Raw genomic sequence first — 21,223 nt, 5'->3', positions numbered from 1 at the left:
AGATCGAGAAGGCTGTGGAGATGTCGGAAGTAGAGAAATTTTCCGGCCAGGAACGATCTGGCCCGAAAAATGCCGGCGATAGAGTTGACCGGGGTCAAGGAGTAGATTCCACCAAAAACTGGCCCCAATTACCACCATTCAAACTTAGCGCTGCTCCTGGACAGTCCATTCGTAACCTACTCCAAAATGATCAACTGCTTCAGCCAGTCCAAAACTATCTCAACCACGCTTACATGGATAAGAAAAACGCAAACCATGAGACCACGGAAGACGAAGAGCTACAGCAATTATTAGCCAAATTAGACGGTATATTAGATGAGACGGAGATATCAACCACGCACGAGAGATCAGGCCAAGAAGACAAATCAGGCCCATCTTCTAACAATATGAGGCCAGGTAGGAAGGTAGTACCCATTGCGTATAAATGGATACAACCAAGCAAAGGCAGTACATCCAACATACGGGTTATACGGATACCTACCGAACAAAACAGAGAGGTGCAATCACGAAGCCTGACTCCAAAAAATTTGGAGGAAATACTACAACCAAAGGGACTACGAGAGGAAATGACATGAGAGAGTAGGTAGGTGTAACCAGGGTAGGTGTAACCTAAACAAAGGTACACCTGAGACCACGAGCCAGAGCTCTCGGGTCGGGAGTGGAGCGGCAGTACCCTCGGGTAAGCCCCCACTAGAGACCAAGGATGGGCGCAGTCGAGATCCTCTGTCCAACATCAGGATAGAAAAAGAGAATAGAAATATGGACAAGCTAAAAGATCACTCTATCGAGTCGAAGCCAGTTCCGGCAAAACGGAAAAGCTCGACAAGGGATACCATAGACGGAGTGGCCAGAGATATCTGGTACACCCCCGCATCACACCAGAAAATGGAGGCCGCTGAAGACCGGGAAAAGGGGTGGGTCATGAACAGAAAGGCAGGCCAGAAGAGTAGGAGGCCTATACAGCCGGAAAAAGCGGGAAGCCAGGACCCAGAAATCGCCCAGACCAAAAGGGCAGGCCACCCTAACTTGACAATCAGGATAGATAATTGTCAGGCGACGGGAGACAATGAGGAACCGGGCAGATCATTTCTTCAAGAATATACGATCCCAAAAAAGGTCAGACGAGGGAGCGCACGGCAAGAGGGAAGCTCCCCGCCTACTCCTGCCACAGAGAAAAATCCGGGGAAAACCAAAGAAATTGAGCCGGTACTAGAAGTATATGCTAGCACCGCTGACCAGGAGGGGATAGAGACGGACTCAGGCACCAACACCCATATTCCAGCCAACAGAAGTGCAGAGCCCCGCCGCAATGACAGACGAGAGAGCTACCTCCGCGGCGCCGAACGAGAAGAAAGAGAGTACCAACGGTGCAGCCGGCTAGCCCGAGAAAGTCAGCAGGAGGTACAGCGACTAAGGAGCCGCGCCCGCCAGTACGAATAAGAACCCTTTGATGCCACCGTCCTTAATTGTTAACCCCGGGCTGAACAATTGGGGGGAGTGTGGAAGACTGGACAAATATACTATTTATGCCATCTTTAGATATCTGTGTTCAACTATTATAAACTTACATACGCATTCCTCATATATCTTTGTTATGTAACACTTTATATCTAAGTCTGCCATGCAGGCCTGCCGTAACTAAAACTGTATATTGTTATGTAAGAGTCGTTACACTCTTTTTATGGGCAAGACTAGAAGAGGGCGGAGAAAGGCCAGTATATAAGGAGGAGGCGCAAGCCACCTCGTTGGGTTAGTTGAGAACTTGATGCTGTTGTACATGTGTTCATGATTATATATATATAATAAATAGACTAAACTTCACTCACACGAGCTGATTACGTTCATGCCTGCCTGGGTCGCTTAGACAGGACCATTCAACCAAAACTGGTCTGACTCCGGATAAGAACTGCCTGAGAGATACCTAAGGAAGGCTAGGGGTTGAGCTACGCTACGACTTGACCTGATCGGAGATGCAATAGCATAAGAGATCAGGCCCTATAGTGAGCTAGCCTGGGACCTAGACTAGCCAACGATAGGGACTCAGAGAGCAGGCTGTATTAGGGTTTCGAGCGAGCCTGAGGTTGGGCAACAGCCACGGCCTGATCTGACCACCAAATGTGTCAGGCAGGCCCGACAAGGGGAAGGCCCAGAGTTCAGGCTGCACCTGCCTGTTAGTACAGTAAAGCTGGCTCAGCTACCGGGGCCAGGCCTTTACAATACCTAAAACTTCTAATTGAACGCCATGGCGCTCTGCTTTTCAACCTTTCTTTTATAGTGGCGGTCAATTTGAGGCGGTGTTCAAATAGAAGCTGGCAGTCTATTTCTCAAATGGTTCGTCAGAATTTTCGGAAGATAAATTTATCCCTATTACGGGCAAAGCGATTGTCACTTATATTCAGCCCACATTTTTTTTCGGTAGACCAATATTAAACATTTTGAATGCAATAAATCTGCTGATTTACCTCTAACTTTTAGTTAGAGGTCAATCATCTTTCAATAAATGTGTATCAAGAAACCAAGAAATATATCTACCAATTGATATCTATTGCTTGCAATTGACATGCGATGATATTATTGCCTGTGTACTTTTTTGCAATTTGTGGCATTTTCAGTTTTTATTTAAATTTGAAGGCATATTTTTATTTTATACCAATTGTTGAATAAAAGCTTATTGCCCTCACTAATACGTTTGCTACAGTTTGCAGCCAAAACTAGCTTTTTATGTGCAATAGAAGTGGAGTTATGAGCTTTGATTCATTGTAAGCTGTGTTAAGATAGCCGCAAGCATGCCGTTAAAGGTTGACTTGCAACAAAATTCACATGACAGTTATTTGGTATCATAAGATTCACCATGTTTTACTCTGTTGTGTTGTAGGTGCCAAATATGTGGGAATGTGATTACAAGCTCTTAAAAGCTCAAAAACGAAAAGCCGCCGTAGATTGGAATCTCTTTATTTTGATGACGTAGCCACGAAATTTGGTTATCGTCTTGTCACGTATGTTCTCACGTGAATTGAAAGGCCAATACAAAACTCAATATAAAACTTATCGTGGCACTAGTTTATGACAAACACTTCGGGTTTTACTGAAGACCCTGTATCAAATATAGACGCTCCGCTACTTTACAGTTTTGTTTCGGCCTGGTCTAATTGGCAAGTCGTAATCTGATCATGTGACCCAATACTTCTGTGTTGTACCAATATACCAATATTTTTGTGGTATTTAATAAATTATTTTAATATAACTTACAAATTTGAAGATTTTAAGAATATTTTTTGTTAGCATCATTCATAACCTGAACTCAGCTTACAATAGACCGAAGCTCGTAATTCTTCTTTTGTTGGCAATAAGTAGCCAGTTTTAGCTGCAAACTCTAGCAAATATATCAATGAGCACAATTAGCTTTTATCCAGCCTTGTTGAATCTTGATATACAAATCTTAGCGATGTTCTAATGTTTGTCAAGTTGTAGCAACTAAAAAAGTCACCTTTGTACTGCTATTAAACTCGCGGCATTCAAATCGCAAGTGTGCTAACATGCGTTAACATCGTTAAGTGTGCTAACATGCGCACATATATGTGCGTGATCAAATTTTTTCGGTTTTAATCTTCAAATATTATGACAATGAGATCGCTTAACACAAAAAACAGCATATCAACTGATAGACAAAAAATACTTTATTTTAAAATCACTCAAATTTGACGCAACTACATCTTTAATCCTTAGAACCCTGGCCGTTTTTGTCAATGCGTGCCAGAAACTCTGGGCAATTTTTCCAATGATCAAGTTTTTAGACTTTTATTAAAAATATCTAAATGCGCTCATAATACAATGATATTTGATAAAACGCTAGTAAAAAAGTCAGGCAACCGACAGCAAATGTCATCAAACTGAAAAAAACAGTACTTCACCATTATTCAGACTAAAACTAAAAAAGTTCGAAAAACTTTTTAAAACTTGTACAAACACTTACAGTAGTATCATATCCATCGAGCACATGTTCATCATTTCATTTCATCATCATTTCATCATCATCTCAAAATTTACTAGAAAAAAATAGTTATATATATAACTACAAGACTACAGCGTTCATATCATTTATATCGCTCTTCCCATATGTTGTATATCGTTTTCATGATTGCACACGCTAAATGTGTACTTTTTATTATAAATTTATAATAATTAATATTATATATAATATTAGTTATTATAAATTAATAATAACTATTATAATTAATAATATAAATGAATATTATCTTTTGCACATGTTTTTATCAACTTTTTAAAAGCTAATTTTCTTACCATTACCTACTTTTAGACTTATAAATTTCAAATGTGCTGTTTCACTTTTAAATGTGCCGTTACACTTCGATCACTAAATCTGTTAAAACTAAACACTTTTTACAAACACTATTTGTATTATCTTGAGTAGGAATTGTCTCTACATTATTTTGTCGTTTGGTCAGAAAATGTGTCAGACAAAGACAGTCCAATTTTACATTTTCACATTAGTGCAATTATTGAGATATATATACCAGTATCATCCATCAAAACTTTAAATACAAGAAGCTTCTGCTACAACAGTAACCTTTTTTTACACATACAAGTCTGCGTAGCCATTGCTATTACTGATTCAATTAATTTATGATTTCTATATATTTCTCTAGTCATACTAATTGTATCAGTATCAAACCATTTTTTACTACATGCTAATTATTTTGCATTTAAACACATTTACAGTTGTTTTATTTTTTCTTTCAATTTATTCCACCTGCACAAAACACTTTTCTCATAATATCAAGTTCAAAAGTTAGAATGGTAAATGGTGTAAATGTAAAAAAAATCTTTGTCTCTAGGCAGGCTATTTCATGTATGTCTATGTTTAGCGAGGATATATGTCTATTCAGGAGAAGAATGCGATTGTGGAAAATCATCTGACTGCCTCAGCAAGTGCAGTGCCTCAGCATGCTGCAATGCCTCGACTTGCATGCTCTTCCCTAATGCTACCTGCGCAACTGGTATGTGAGTATGCGGTTAGCCCTTCATTTTATTGAGTGACATTCCTTTGCTCTCTCTCCCTCTCTCCTCCATTCTCTTTCTCTCTCTCTCTCTCTCTCTCTATCTCTCTATCTCTCTCGCTCTCTCTCTCTCTCTCTCTTCCACTCTCTCTCTCTCTCTATCTTCTCCGCTCTCTCTCTCTCTCTCTTCAGCTCTCTCCCTCCCTCTCCTCCGCTCTCTCTTTCTCTTCCGCTCTCTTTATCTCTCTCCCTCTCTCTCTTTCTCTTTTTCTCCTTGTCTCTCTATCTCTTTTCCTCCCTCTCTCTCTATCTCCTCCGCTCTCTCTCCCTCTCTCTCTCTTCCCTCTCCCTCTAGCTCCTTTGCTCTCTCTCGCCCTTTCTTTTCCGCTCTTTATCTCCCTTTCTCTCTCTCTCTCTCTCTCTCTTCCTCTCTCTCTCTCCCTCTCTCTCTCTCCCTCTCTCTCTCTCCCTCTCTCTCTCTCCCTCTCTCTCTCTCTCTTCCTCTCTCTCTCTCTTCCTCTCTCTCTCTCTCCCTCTCTCTCTCTCCCTCTTCTCTCTCTTTTCTCCTTCACCCTTTTTTCTCTCTCCACTTTCTCTCTCCCTCTTTCCCTCTCTTTCTTTCCCTCTTTCCTTCTCTCTCTCCCTCTCTCATTCCTTTTCTCTCTCCTTTGCTCTTTTCTTTTTTCTCACCCCCTTTCGTCCTTTTTCTCTTTCCTTATCTTTCTCCTTTTCTGTCCCTTTGATTGAAATGTTAACATAAAAGATGTAGACTTAATTGACATAACTTTGTTCATGTTTATAACATCCTAACATATTAAAGTACCTATGTTTGTAGCACTGAGCGTGAAATAGTTAAAATGCATAGATGTTAGCAATTCAACAGTTCATTACAGAAAGAACAGGCAATAGGATACAAATCTATTGTTGGTTTTGGCCAAGCCTAAAGTTTGTATTACTGCATATGCAGTTATTAACACTTTTATATGCATTTGTTAACACTACTTTAGGAAGTTTCTGAAACTCTATTTTATGAAAATGTAAGACTACTGTATTAATTTGGGAACACTGTGTTGTATAAAAATGTTATCACTATATTGTATGAAGATATTAACATTTTTTATGAAGCTCTTAGCACTTTAATGTATGGAGTTGTTAACATGATATTGCGTGAAATCGTTAACACTTTATTGTGTAAAGTTTTTAACACTGCTGAATGAAATTGTTACCAGTCTATTATGTGAAGTTGTTAACAGTATTTTGTATGAAGCTGTTGCTGCTGCTGGTGGCCTCTTTTTATCTCTACTAGTTGGACAATTTAGTAGCAACTAACCAATATATTGACCACATCACCACATGCTTATTCATGCAGTTGATAGTTCATGGCAACTCACTAGCTTGCATTTATTGTTTTAATAGTTTTCCCTTGAGTATCATTGGTAATGCATGTCACCTCAAGCCACTTACAGTGCTATGGTAGTTTAGGCCTTCAGGGACTGCCTGATGGTGTACAGTAATCCTTCCTACTTTGAGTATGGTGGCTATGCTAAATTGCGAGTTTTCACTGTCCGCTATTTAGTAAAGCACCGTCAGTGTTATCACTAAGACATAAATGGGAGCGCACATTCTATCAATATCAAAGTTCCCTGGCAACTAGCTGGTTGATGTCAGTGATAAAACTAGATAAAAATAATGACAAAACCAGGCCCTCTAAAACAATATGTCATTCTGAATAAAGGTTAGTTTGCAAATATAGTTGTTTAACACGAATACTAAAAAATATAAAATTTTTATTATGAGCGTCAAACAATTGACAAAGGTCAAAAGTAGAAGATTACATTTGTTTGATCTCTAGTGTGCATTGATCTCTAATGTGCATTGATCTCTCTAATATCCTTTGATCTCTGTAGTGTACTTGGCAACACAGTCATCACAAGGGTGATGCTAGCACCACTGTTTTGTGAGGTCTCTTATTTTGCCTCCAGTGTCTTCAGCCTCCAGAGTTTAAAGTAAATAGTATTCAGACTTTACTGGTGCTATTGCTTGTAGGTGCTTGTTGTAACCTCGACACTTGCTCTATTCTACCCCAATCCACTTTGTGTCGCTCATTCCAAGACAGCGAGTGTGACTTGGAAGAATTTTGTGATGGTAGCTCTGAGTGGTGCCCAGACGATACTTACAAGTTGGACGGTACTTCCTGTTACAACAGAGGGAAGGCCTACAGCTATGATGGCAAGTGTAACAGCCACAACTCGCAGTGCCACTTTATCTGGGGCCATGACAGCGCTCAGTCAGCAAATGATAGCTGCTACAACCAGCTAAACAAGGATAGTAAGTGACTTCATGTTTCCCTCAATTATTGCAGATTGGCTAACCAGAACGCTGTGGACATCGAGTTGGCTCATAATAATTCTCTGGCGTATTCATTAGCAGCGCATGTACACTGTTACCCTTCTAATTTATTTGGTAATTAGGTTTCCGTCGGCACTGGCTGACCACAGAACCAACTTTTTCATTTATTACTCATTACAACTTACTGATGCAGCTGTGGCTGTCAACTTGTCATGGGTGATCGAATAATTTACACTGTACTGTACTTCTATTCTACAGTTGTTTTAACTTTCTCTAACTACAGTGGAGTCTGAACATTTTGGACCTAAAAAATTTAAATGTCTGCTTAATTCAAGCATTTGTTGAGGTCCCTGTCCCTCTACATCACTTACCATTGTAAATAGTTTAATTTTAATTAACTCTTGCTAATTTAAACTAAAAGATGGTAAAAGTGCAAAAACAAACAGAGCTGAATGTCGAATGTATTGGTTACAATCGTATAATCAACTGCTGTGACATATATTCTTTGGGGATTGTGAGAGGTGTGTCAAGTTCATAGGTCAAACTCCAGATTGGCAGCTAGCGCACAACCTTGAAAGAGCAAGTTTCTGTACTGGTAAAGTTGTATTTATTTTGTAAACTTAAAAAAATTGAAAATGGACTCACTGAAAAAAAATAGTGTGCTACAACTACGTACTAAACTTGAACAGTAGTAAACATGTATCTCTAGTATCTTGGATACAGAAGAGACTAATCAAAGTCTAATCAACAATTGCAGTTCCAAACTTTAATCAAAGCTTTTTCTATTTTTGAAAACGTGTCTTTAGAATTGAAATTAATGACAAAAGAAAAACCTACCAGTATAAGGGGGATATTACTAATGAAATTTTAAAAAAAGTAAAATTACATGTAAGTGAGATAGTAAAATAAGAGAAACCTTTTGAATCTTTAAATCAGAGATGAGGTTTTTTCTGCTAGCCAAGACTCTCTTGCTAGTTGAAAATAAAAAAGCGGGAAGAAACCAATACATGAAAACGTTGATCAACTATTATTAACTTGGCTCAAGCAATTGAGGGGCAACAATTTAATTGAGAATGGGCCAATCCTATTGGAAAAGGTTAATAAATTGTTACAGGAGTTAAACCGTAAAGCATTAAAAAAATCATAGGTAGAGATATGGAAAGTAAGGTATTAGATTGCATTTCAGACAATTAAGGTAAATTTAAAAGTGTTAACAGAGATGTTGTGATAGTTGTGATAACAGAGCTGCTTGAGAAATACTGTATGATCCCTCTGACGGTCTGACCTAAACAATATGAATGAAACATCTTTCAAAATGTTATTTTAAACAAACATTCTCTTAAAATGGCCTCTGATAAAATGATGCAGCTCAAGAGACTGCGCTGTTCTAGAGGTAAGTAGTGTCGCATCAATTCATAGTCAACTGCTTCAACCCTGCCTTCACAGATACTTCCCAGCCTGATGCAACTTTTAATATTTAATTGGGAGTGACGCTGAGCGGTGTGGGCTTGTCTGCAAATAAACTTTTTCCAATTGAAGCCTTCATCAATGCTGATCCAAGCCTAATCATTGTTGAAGATTTAAGTGATGGTGAGATAATAAACAGAGTTCGGGATCCCTCATCGACATCAAATGATGCAGAAGCAGAAGATATCGAAGTTGACAATGAGCCAATGGAAATCCCTTCAGCCTATTGTAACGGGATAACTCCCATATTAACTGGAATTGGTTGACAACAGTAGTTTATTTGAAACCTGTACCCTGAAATACGACATTTAAAAATAGAATAATAGTATTGTAATAAAACAATTCAAGCAAAATGAGATATTATAAAATGCTAATACTATAATATAATGCATGTGCTTACTAATCTTAATATTAACTGAAATTAGTTCTCTTGAGTACACAGTTTAAAACAAGATCGATAGAAGTAGACAATAGATAAAAGTAGGAAAAGAATTAAAAAACTCACAATTTCTGATCTCTTCCAGTCTTGTAGATACATAGAAAGTAGATGATTATTTAGAATGATATAATAAGCATAAGAGTCTTTAGTCTACTTTTTAACCAGCTTCAGCTGGCAGCTAGCTTTCCACTGTCTTCTCCCTTTGAGCTATCATGCTCTATTGAACATGACCTATGACCTCATGATGAGTAGGTTTGATACCAAATATGGTCGTTAGAAAAGCTATCACATCAATGCTATGTATGACATAACACAAAATAGTACTGACAGAAAATACTACTGATAGATAATACTGACAGAAAAGCCATCACACCAATGCTCTGTATGTCGTGACACATAATAATGCTGACACACCTATAATAAATTTAAAAAGGCTATATATGTTGTCAAAAACTTTCCTGAGACTAAAGCAAACATTGAGCAACATCAGCAAATATTGACCTTGAAAATAGTATACAGTGTAAAGTTCGGAAACAAACTTTGATACAACAATTCACCAACTCGTACATTCAATAAGTGTGTGTCTGTAAATCTTTTGTACATCTATCGTACAATGATATAAACATATATGATCAGTAAAATACACGTGTACTTTCATTTGTAATAACTGAATTGTGTTTCTAGTCTTGAGTAAATCATTGACACTTATCGTAAAACATTTATTTGAATGCCATGGCGCTCTATTGTTCAATCCTTCTTTTAGGTGAGGTTCAAATAAAGGGCAGCATCGAGTTTTTCAAATGTGTTGTCAGTGTGTTGAGAAAATCAGTGTCAGTGTGTCAGTGTGTTGAGAAAATATACATGTATTTAACCCTTTCATGGGCGAATCGAATTTTTCCCACATTTTACAGTCTCCTTTGGGTGGTGCGACATTAACTCTTTTGGATGCAAAAAATTTGCTAGCTTATCTCCAAGCTATCATATTCCAACTCTCTGAATAAATATGCATGAGGAAGCTGATACATGTCTCTACCAGTTGATATTTATTGCTTACCATCAACCTGCAATGATTTTATAGCCTGTGTTGCAGTTCGTTGGAGCTTTAAATATAAAAAATACCGATATTTTCTGATAAAATCTATTAAAATTTTATGTAAACGCATCTTTAAAGATGCTGTTAAAATTCACATGTTATATACCGTAAGCATAGGTGTTAAATGTTATATAAGCACAAGTGGGAATTGGTCATAGGTAGCTATTGACTTCCTTGATGAAAAGGAATTTTATTCTTTTACCAAACCCCACTTGCCAATGTGAGCCAATCCACAATAAACCGCATCATAAAAACGGCATAAACCCGGAAGTTAAGCGAGTTTTGCGATTGGCAAAACTTTATCAAATCCGTAATGCGTGCGAATAATGGAAACAGAACTTGCGAATTATGCGCATTAAAATCTCGCATCAGCTATTCAATTTTAAACGCTTTCAATACTTTGTTCGTCCTTTCTCGATTGAGTTTTAAGTGTTTGTGTCGCTAATACGTGTGTCACTAACTGCGTTGCTAATCATTAACTTATAGCATACAAATTCTTACCTCTTTTCAACAAAGCGCCAGATTCAATTCGCGAGATGGAAATGTCAATAAAAACACTTAATTCGAGTTGGCAGGTAATTGGCAGTATCTCTCCTTGTTGGTGGTTCTCTCTCTTGATTGGCAGTATCTTGCCTTTTTGGTGGTCCTCCTTCTTTATTGGCAGTATCTTGCCTTGTTGGTGGTCCTCTCTTTTGATTGGCAGTATCTTGCCTTTTTGGTGGTCCTCTTCCTGTATTGGCAGTATCTTGCCTTGTTGGTGGTCCTCTCTCTCTCTCTCTTGATTGACAGTATCTTGTCTTGTTGGTGGTCCTCTCTCTTGATTGGCAGTATCTTGCCTTGTTGGTGATCCTCTCTCTCTCCCTCTCCCTCTCCCTCTCCCTCTCTCTCTCCCTCTCTCTCTCTCCCTCTCTCTCCCTCTCTCTCTTTCTCTCTCCCTCTCTCTCTCCCTCCCTCTCTCTCCCTCTCTCTCCCTCCCTCTCCTCTCTCCATCTCTCTCTCTCTCTCTCTCTCTCTATCTCTCTCTCTCTCTCCCTCTCTCAAATGAATCTGTATGAATCGATTGACAGTATCTTGCCTTGTTGGTGGTCCTCTTTCTTTATTGGCAGTATCTTGCTTTGTTGTTGGTCCTCTCTCTCGATTGATTGAGTGACAGTATCTTCCCTTGTTGTTAGTCCTCTCTCTTGATTGACAGTACTTTACCTTGTGGGTAATACTAATTTGCGTTGATGGTATTTCGCCTTGTTGTCGGTTTTCTTGCCTTCAATGTTTGTCTCCCCATTTTCTTAACTCTCTCACTTTATCAGTAGCTTTTTTGTTTCTTGTTTCGTGTCTTGTTAGTAGTTATTTTATCTTGGTAATTATTTTGTCTTGCCCCTAGTTTTTATCGAATTTCTGCTCTCTCACTCTTTAAATTTTGAACATATGTTTCAGGACGAGAATATGGTAATTGTGGTTGGACCACCTCGTATGTTCAGGAAGGCATTGAGTATTTAAAGCAAGATTATCTAGATTATTAGAGCGAGATTATCTAGCCTGTGAGGTTAAGCAGGAAATGTGGTTTGCTGCACTGCATCTATGATGATGACCGCAGTCTTGAGACTCGTATCATTAACTATCCTCTTCTGAAGTATCGTCAAACGACCTACGATGGCTCTATCTGCATTGTTTCATCTTTTGACGTTGGTAAGTTCTTCAAGAAGTTTTTGGCACTCACAACCCATAAATTTCATACTTATATTTTACATATGAATCACAATGCTACTGTACAGCATTGGTGTAAAACCTTTTTTATTGTTCAGATGGGTGACGGAACAGTAAGTCGGTCTACCTACCTTCACCACTAGTATCACTGTTGCATGGACAGCTCAAGAATTGCGCTAAAATGTATACTGTAAACTATGCCTAAATTTATATTATATTTATATTATATAAAATTTATATCGAGTAAACTTTTGCTCATTTATTAATTATTTTCCAACTTTAGCTTTTATTCAAATACCCGCACCAACATTATGACAAAGTTAAACCAAAATCATTTCCAATAACATCATCTGTAACAGCTATAATTTTTTATTTTTGTCAGCACTTGCATTCAGCGAAATTCTCAGCTAAATTTCAATATTGGCATTTTGATTTGATCAAGCTTCAAATGCAAGATATATTGGGTCTAAATATGAAAGTATCATCACAGAAAGCGTAATTAAAATATAAAAAATGAACACACACTCAAAGTGAGTTCTCTCGTGGTAATTGGTGCATGGTGAATGGTAATTATGATAAATATTGAAAGAACTCATAAACAGTCAAAAAATACTACATTGAGCCAAAATATTGGTTATTAAGAGTTTTCACTTCGCTTACCTTTTTACCATACCAGATCTCAGGCAAGCTCAAAAACTAGTAAAATCTTTCATGTGGCACCTTAAGTGAACATGGGTTGTCTTTGCAGTATTAGCATATTCAAAGATAAGTATTCATACTAAATTGTTGCTAGCATTTAATTAGAGGTGAATTCGTACTGTAGGCCTGAAATACACAGCTGTTGATTTCAGTTTACTAACACAGCAAATCTGCAATGCTAAAGTTACATGATTGCTTCAGCATAATTGGTATGCAGCTATTATGGTAAATATTAAACGACCTCACAAACACTCCAAAAGTACTACATAGATGGCCAAAAATTTGGTTAACAAGAATTTGCACCTTGTATATCCTTTGACCATACCAGATATCAGGCAACCTCAAACACTAGTAAAATCTTTCATGTGGCACCTTAAGTGAACATGGGTTGTCTTTCTGTAGAATTAGTAATAAAACTATTTGCATTATCAGCATCAAAGGTTGCATGTTGGCAGCATCGTAATGATTTCTGTGGCTACTAGAAAGTCAGGTATTTGTCATTGCTATTTCACTGTTTCCTACATACTGAGTAGCTGTGAGCCTTTTCAGTTTAACAAGAAATGTTTGATGCCGAGTTTGGCAATGAAATTTATGTTGAGTGTTGGCAAAATTTTCTATAGCACAGGAATGGATTTTTTCTGTCATATGAGTTGTTTTTTATTTCAGTTTTTATTGTTCTTTTAGGCTGTGCATAAATCGCCTACTCAACTCTCAGATTAAGGTTTTTAATATTTCAGCCTCAGTTTGACAATAAAAATATGTCAACTGTGGTTTGAGTAGCTCAAGAGAATTTTGAATTTGTAGGTATATTAGTGAGTCTTTGGCAAGTTATTACATTTTTTCTTATTACACAAAAACTTTGTGCATCGCGCCATGTACTTCTCTTGCCCCATGTCATGAACTGTATGTAAACCAAGGCTAAGCTGCATTCTACTGTAAAACAACAAACTAGGAATAACTTCATAAGGCAATTGCTCTATCGTAATTAAATAACTGGCACTTGCCACTGCTCATTTTCCAGTCCGGAACCCGAGCACTGCCTGTTCTTGTCAATTTATTCTTTGTTTGTAAGCATGACAATCATATCTGCTTTCTAGTGTTCTCAGCCTGTTATGATAGATTTATTTATGATTGCGGCACCTTGATGATTTCACTTCCTCTCAGTGATATTTTGTCATGAAGCCGACTAATGCCTTTATAGTTTATGTTTTTCAGAAGCTCCTAATAAATGTATTAAAATACACTTTGCCAGAGTGGTGGCATATATTTACTAGTGTCTCTGTAAATAAGCTAGCATCCATTAGCCTTTTCTTTGGCTCACTAGCACTCGCTCGTCTAAGAAGTTCAATGGAAAAGGGTTTTAGTATTTGCTTGTGAATTATTCTAACATCGGTTCACACAAAGTGGCGGGCTCAACTTGGCTATGTAGTACTTAATGGAATGTTTATTGGTACAAAATATTAATGAGCCATTTTATTTATTTCTGCGGCTTGACATTTTCTGCAGTGAAGCAATCTCATCAGTACGGTTGTCTTGGTTTGCAGGCTATGAGAGGTCAGAGCTGTGCTCAAGTACTTTTTTTCAGTTTAAGTAGAGTAAGCGAGTACTCAAAACAAAATCGAGTACAAGTACAAGTATACACATGTTTCTGCCTTCCGAGTACAAGTAGAGTATCACAACTTGATTCCGAGTACAAGTAGAGTATTACAACTTGATTCCGAGTACAAGTAGAGTATCACAACTTGGTTCCGAGTACAAGTAGAGTATTACAACTTGATTCCGAGTACAAGTAGAGTATCACAACTTGGTTCCGAGTACAAGTAGAGTTATCTCTCAAATTTCAAGTTCAAGTAGGGTTTTCCTTCTGAATTTCAAGTACAAGTATAGAGTACATTAATCAAATATCAAGTACTTTTTGCCACTTTTTACAATTGCCACTCAATTAATCAATAATATATAGCAAGTGTGGATGTGCCATCAGCCTGCTGCTGCTCAGTCTGTTGAATTATGAGTCTGTTTTTGTAAAACAAGAAAAGTAACTTATAGCTGTGGTAGAGAAAAGGGCTACTAAACCACACCTAATGAAGGAAAAAGCGAATGTAACAACTAACCTCATAGTCAGTATATCCAAATTGTATTATTGTAGGGGAAGACTTGGTATTCCTATCTGTTACTGGCTCTATTACTGTCATTGGTCCTGCCTCTGCCATTGTTAAAATAAATCTCTCCTCATATTTTATTTTTCTGAATTCTCACAGACACTTAACTATCATACCATGTTACTTGCACAACATTTCAGTAGTCTATGTGACCTTGGATTGACATTTCAATAAGAAAAAGCCCTTGTTCCAACATACATTACACACGTACAGAGTACAAACAGAGAAATTGTGGTGCTGAACAAAGCAGGTAGTACACAATACAAATTGGATCACAGTCTAGGTAAAGTAAAGAAAAATATTGTGTATCAACAGGGAGTTGACAACTCCCTGGTGCAAGTAAGAAAAGAGTATATTTGATGTAGAGTAAAGTAGAGTAGAGTATTTTGATGTAGAGTAAAGTAGAGTAGAATATATTTGATGTAGAGTAAAGTAGAGTAGAGTATTTAAGTCTGCAAGTAGATTCCGAGTACTTTCTTCCCAAGGGAGTACAAGTAGAGTATATTTATCCCATATTATGGCCCCTTCGAGTAGAGTAGAGAGTAGTTGAAATCGGTACTCGAGTAGTACTTGTACTCGAATTTGTACTCGAGTAGCACAGCTCTGTGAGAGGTATGACCCTGGGCAGGTACCCAATGGAGCTGATTGCGGTAATAACAGCATGTGTGTAAACTCCAAGTGTGTTCCGGTGCCTGAAGAGGTTGAGTTGTGCAGCTGTAATGGGCATGGAGTCTGTAACCAGAAACTTGAGTGCCACTGTGACATAAGATGGGCTCCACCATTCTGTAAGACTAGATTTGGTGATTCCACTTCTACCAATCCTCCTGTCATTAGAGGTGTAAAAGTCACTTCAAATGAAGGTAAGTTTATCTTGGCATGGCTGCTTTGCTATAGCGACATTACTGAAAATGGTACAGTTTACCCTCAGGATACGGTTACCCTGGTATAATTATGATTTTTTTAATTTACGACGTGGGGCATTGTGATTTTTTCACCTCCACATATGAATCCTATTTCACCATTCAAATTCAAAAAAAATTTGCCTGACTTCAAATTTGACAGTCGGTGTGCCTATTGTGTACGTCACAATAACAAAGACTCCGAAATGCTATTTGCCAAAAATAGTTTCACGACACCTGAAAGAGACACCATGACCAATTTTTTTTAGTTCAGCAATTCCCGTGTGGAAATAGTAATAATTTCCTTTAAAGACCAGCTTCGTTTAACCTGCCAACAAAAATTCAATTCACTTCTTTACGAAAAAGAGCATTGTCAGAACTTTTTCGCTTAACTAGGTTGAAAAAGGGTTTTAAACAGATTCACTAAAAGTTATAGTAAAAGACAGAAACTGATAAGGAATAAAATTTTATTGACAAAAAGTTAAAATTCAGTAAAATAATTAAAAATACATACTAAAACTTAGCTTCAAGTGTGTGAGTGTTTAGTGAGCTAAACTTATTTGAGGTGAGTTTAAAGTTTATATTATACGTATGTCTGTCTTGAAGGTAAGAACTCCTTAAGGTACATACATTATAATATTACATTTACCAGATTATAACCACTAAATACAATAAAGTTACTGTAAGTAACTATAGTTACTAAGGTTAAAATACTATTACGTTACTAGTTTTTAATATGTACACCACTAATATAAAATTTTGACGATTTCACCTGAGTTTTCATTGTATAATTACTATGGTTTTAATACTCCTACATACAAGTTTTTAACCATACGATGCCAACCCTGGAATGAATCGAGATCATATCCTGATGGTGCACTGTAATTTTGTGACCAACATTTCACCTTGTGTCAAGCAGAAAATGTATCATTTAGATACTAATGTCAGCTGGCTATACTGGTGTCAGTCAGGTACCAAAGTCCTTTGTAACTAGTGTTTATCAGGCACTGATGCCCGATACCAGTGTCAGCGTCAATGCTTGTGGCAGATTTTTATTTTATCATATGACAAACTTACTAGATCTCTGTCCTGTCAAGCCCAACATTGGTTACAATTTTTGCGAAATGTTTGAGTAAAATGTGTATAACTCTTTTTTGTAGCTCGGTTTTAAGTTAAATTTATGTTTTTAGGTCTGATTGCTTTTTTTCTGTAGAACTGTACCCCTCACCCTTGTTTCCTTATTTATCATTTATATAATAAAATTCGTTTTGAATGTCAAGTATACTCTGATACTTTTGAATTGAGTTTTAAGGTTTAATAGTATTAGAATCTAAAATTAAGGTCGACTGCCTTTTACCTAGTTACATTTCACTGCCATCAACCTATACAACAATCATATCAGGTTTATTATCAATTTCAGTTGGAGCCTCAACTTCCATAGGAGTCGGCTGCATAGTAGTAGCCATAGCAATAATTGCTTACCATTAGAGAAGGAAACTTGATAGAGTTCCCTCATCTAATCCCAGGTGTGTATGGAGAGTTACCTATCAGCTTCATTCTGCTTACTACTTCTTGCTGTGTGCCTATATACAGTAAGAACCAGCATACTGTATCCACTGTATATATATACAGTATATATATACAGTATATATATATATATATATGTATATATATATACAGTATATATTGTATCTATATAAAACTCCCAGGTGTGTAACATCGTTCGTTGTCTGTCCAGTATTAGCGATTAAAGTCTAGGAAGGAAAAGTGCACTAGGTACTGGATTTGAACTCATGAAGATTTGCAACAGCAAGTTTGTAAACAAGCGTCACTAACCGCAAAGCTATGCCATTTTTATCGTTTTCCCTGCTCTTTCAATATAATGTACACTTTTTTCCGCGATTACACACGCCAAATAATTAATACAGTGCGCCCACAGAATATGATGGCCAAGTTATAAGATTTTTGGCCTTCTTTTATGAAACACAATGCTTTTTTGTTCTAGGACGAATTTGTTTTCCGTTATACGATATCAACAAAAATGTTTGTCGATTTTAAAATTTGACAGTCGGTGTATTGATATGCTATTGGCTGAAATCCCTCACACAACAACTGAGAAAGATATATGTTGCTTGTTATCTCAGTTCAGCATTATTCATTATAAGTTATAGAGAAAACAAATTCGAAAACAGATCAGTGATAAAGTTTTAGTGGAAAGTTGAAGTTAAGTAAAATACATATTAAAACTAAGCTTTAAAGATGTGATTGCCCCAAATTTTAGTTGATTTTAACAGAGCGTATCGATGTTTTTCTATCGTTTAAGATGTTGTTTGTTGTTTCAGGCAATCTCACTGTCAAGATATTTGAAGACTAAAATTGACAAAAATTAATCATGGTAAAAACGCACAGAAATAAATATGTGCCCAGACTTGCCCAAAATGATGCATATAGTGAAACAGCCTGTCTCACTTTTATTGCAATCTTTTGTATTCACATCGGCTATTACGATAAAAGTCTAGTCCTACGCGGCTTTATTGGCATATATTTTATTTTGTATTAGCTCATGATTGCTAGAATAAAATTTTAAATCTAAATACCGATATATTATTATAAATGTCTCGAACGCCTCAAATAAGGGAAATTAAAATTTTTCATATTAGTTTCTTTTGAATGCTGCTTCAACATCTGAGTACCGACTACGATTCTGCCAGTCTACTGTAATTAGGTTGTCTAGTTAACTTACTTCATAGCGATCTTTGTATCAGCTAAGTTATCAGTTGCTACCCACACCGGAAACTAAGTTACTAAATCAAATAAGCAAGCCGCATTTTTGAAAAGAATATGTTCGAATATAAAGGGAAACCAACTGCATTCCAAAAAAATCATGAACAGTCAATGCTATCTAGTCATTATTAGTATCAATTTGTAGAAAAGAAATTACTAACCACATTCGATTAGTTGATTCAAGAACAAAACAAATGGTTTTTGAGTGGACCAAAATATTGACCACAAAACACTATCGATTTTTTTAAACTCAATTAACACACCGATTCTGGCAAAGGGTAAATAAAGCCATTCTTGCACCTGTTTAGTGGTTTGGGGCGTGCACTTACCTGTTTTTACTTAGTAGTGTAGAGCATAAAATGTTTTGAGCTTTTAATAACTAGGTCATTGGAATAGAGTCTAGCTATGCAAAAGTACCTGTCAATACAGCTCTGATGACACTTCATAAATCCATCTATCAGACAAGATTTTGGCACAGGTGACAATGAATTTATGATGTATTCAATATGTTCCGCAAATCATGTTTTGTATTATCTTATCCATTATTATTTTATTACATAATTTTTACAAGCCAAAAAATTTTCAACCAAGCAAAAATTTATCATTAAAATTATCCATCCATTTTGTGGCCACACATAGTTTCAGCTCATATAATAGAACCAATTACTCTACTGCAGTAAACTAAACTCTGTATGTGTATGTATCGTATCTAGATATTTCTCATCTTTGGTCCTAGGATATGTAGCTCTCACTATGTTGTATACGCAGGTTGATGATGATCACAACTCTGCTCTTATGTGATCTGTAGGTGCATGATTTCCTCCATAAGCCTTTTAGATGGTTTCAGACACTCCGCATCTGGATACTTGGGTACTAACGAAATATTAAACTTTTATTATTTTTGTATAACTCATTGAATGTTGCTTGGAAATGATATGACATCTGGTAAAATTAGCAGCAATAAAATGCAATTAGCTACACAACTTACCATAGTAGTGTCGGTAGTTATGGAAGATCCCTGTCAATTGATCTGGTTTTATAAGGTCTGTAATCTCCTGAACTTCTGCAACATAGTTGAGACCAGTCTGAGAAACAGAATGCCACATATCATGGTTTGTGCAGCACACATTTATGTTTCTCTTTCCCACGTATGACACTTTTCACACTGATGCAACTGCTCCATTGGTGGCACCACATAAACATCCTGTGATCAATAAAGCAAATGCAATAAATAAATGTCATTTATAAATATGTCGTTCTCACTTGTATCTACAGAAAGCTTTCAATTTGGGAGATAGATAGATTGAGAGTGCAAAAATTACAAAATGAACGCATGTTTAACAAAATCATAAGTACGCCAATTGAGCATTGATGAGCGTTAACCAATCAATTTTTTTCCCTTTCTACAAACGAGAGGTAAACATAAATCCTAATCATAAATCTAATTTACTAGCTAAAATGGCCAAAAATATTTGAACAACAAATTTGAATCTGGGTCTACAAAAACAAAATTACATCAAATTTTAGCTGATGTTTTAGCCTTAAATTGGTATGAATTTGATTTGAATGACTTCAATGATTCAATCACATCTTCAAGTATGTGTTTAGTAAGCTAATTTCCTTTAAGTTAAATTTAACGTTGGTGTTACGTTAGATATTTACTATGGGTTTCTACACCCTTCTATACAAAATTTTTGTTTCATGATGCTAACACTATAACAAATTAAAATTGTACAGCAAGGGTCCACTGTAATTATCTAATGCAAGCACTCTTTGATAAAAATCATTAAAATTTTACATACGTAATGTACATACGTACATAGTAAAAGTTAGTACCAAAATAATATGTAGCTTTAGTAGCTATTACCTGAAGTAAATTTGGTGTACTTAGTGGTTATGATATCCAATAAAGTGTAACACTGCAATGTACTACGCACAGTACATGCCGTGGGGAATACTTACCTTTGAGACAGTTGTATAAAATAAACGTTGAAATTAAATTAAATGAATTTAACTTGCTAAACACATACTAAAAGCTAAGTTTTAGTACGTATTTTACTAAACTTAAACCTTTCAAATAAATTTTCATCACTTATCTGTTTTCAGTTTCATTTTTCTGTAACTTATATGAATAGCACTGAACTAGTAAGATAGGGAGCAAACGAGTATTGTTTTTTTCAGGCATTATGGGAGAGGTTTTGGCAAATAGCATATCAATAATCTCGTTATTTTGTCGTAATCAGCACACTGAGTGTTAAATTTTAACTTTGAGGGAAATTTTTGTTGATATCATAAGGTGGAAAAAAGTCAAAAAATTTCCTCTTTGCATGTTTAGGACGAAAAGAAATTATGTTCCATACCAAAAGGCAAAAAAATCTCATAACAGGGGTTTCATAGCTCAAAAGCGCACTGGATTGATTAAAAATTTAGTGCGTGCAATCGCAAAAAGGACATGTAATTATGGTTTATGGTAAGAGCGATGGGTGTGATTAGAAGAGCTAGCCTTTATTAGTAGACAATTGCGATATGAATGTCACGAGGTCAAGTCAAGTCGGAAGGCGATTTTTTGTGGCTAACACATTATTGCTTTATCGAGACAAATGAATGACAAATGG

General features: G+C 36.6%; 1 protein-coding gene across 1 annotated transcript in view; it reads left to right on the top strand.

Annotated features, from left to right (window-relative positions):
- The window catches only part of LOC137390892 (disintegrin and metalloproteinase domain-containing protein 12-like), a 28,647-nt gene extending 10,449 nt beyond the window's left edge, over positions 1-18,198 (top strand). The window contains exons 3-8 of the mRNA XM_068077207.1: positions 4,908-5,018; positions 7,065-7,346; positions 8,907-9,062; positions 14,913-14,923; positions 15,554-15,785; positions 18,167-18,198. Coding sequence (XP_067933308.1) covers positions 4,908-5,018; positions 7,065-7,346; positions 8,907-9,062; positions 14,913-14,923; positions 15,554-15,785; positions 18,167-18,198 — 824 coding nt within the window. The remainder of the gene's footprint in view (positions 1-4,907; positions 5,019-7,064; positions 7,347-8,906; positions 9,063-14,912; positions 14,924-15,553; positions 15,786-18,166) is intronic.
- Positions 18,199-21,223: the final 3,025 nt, after the last annotated feature.

This window comes from Watersipora subatra, chromosome 3 (assembly GCF_963576615.1).
Source record: "Watersipora subatra chromosome 3, tzWatSuba1.1, whole genome shotgun sequence".
NCBI classification, from domain to species: Eukaryota; Metazoa; Bryozoa; class Gymnolaemata; order Cheilostomatida; family Watersiporidae; genus Watersipora; species Watersipora subatra.
The sequence above is the reverse complement of the archived record's forward strand: the minus strand, read 5'-3'. Positions and strand labels throughout refer to the sequence as shown.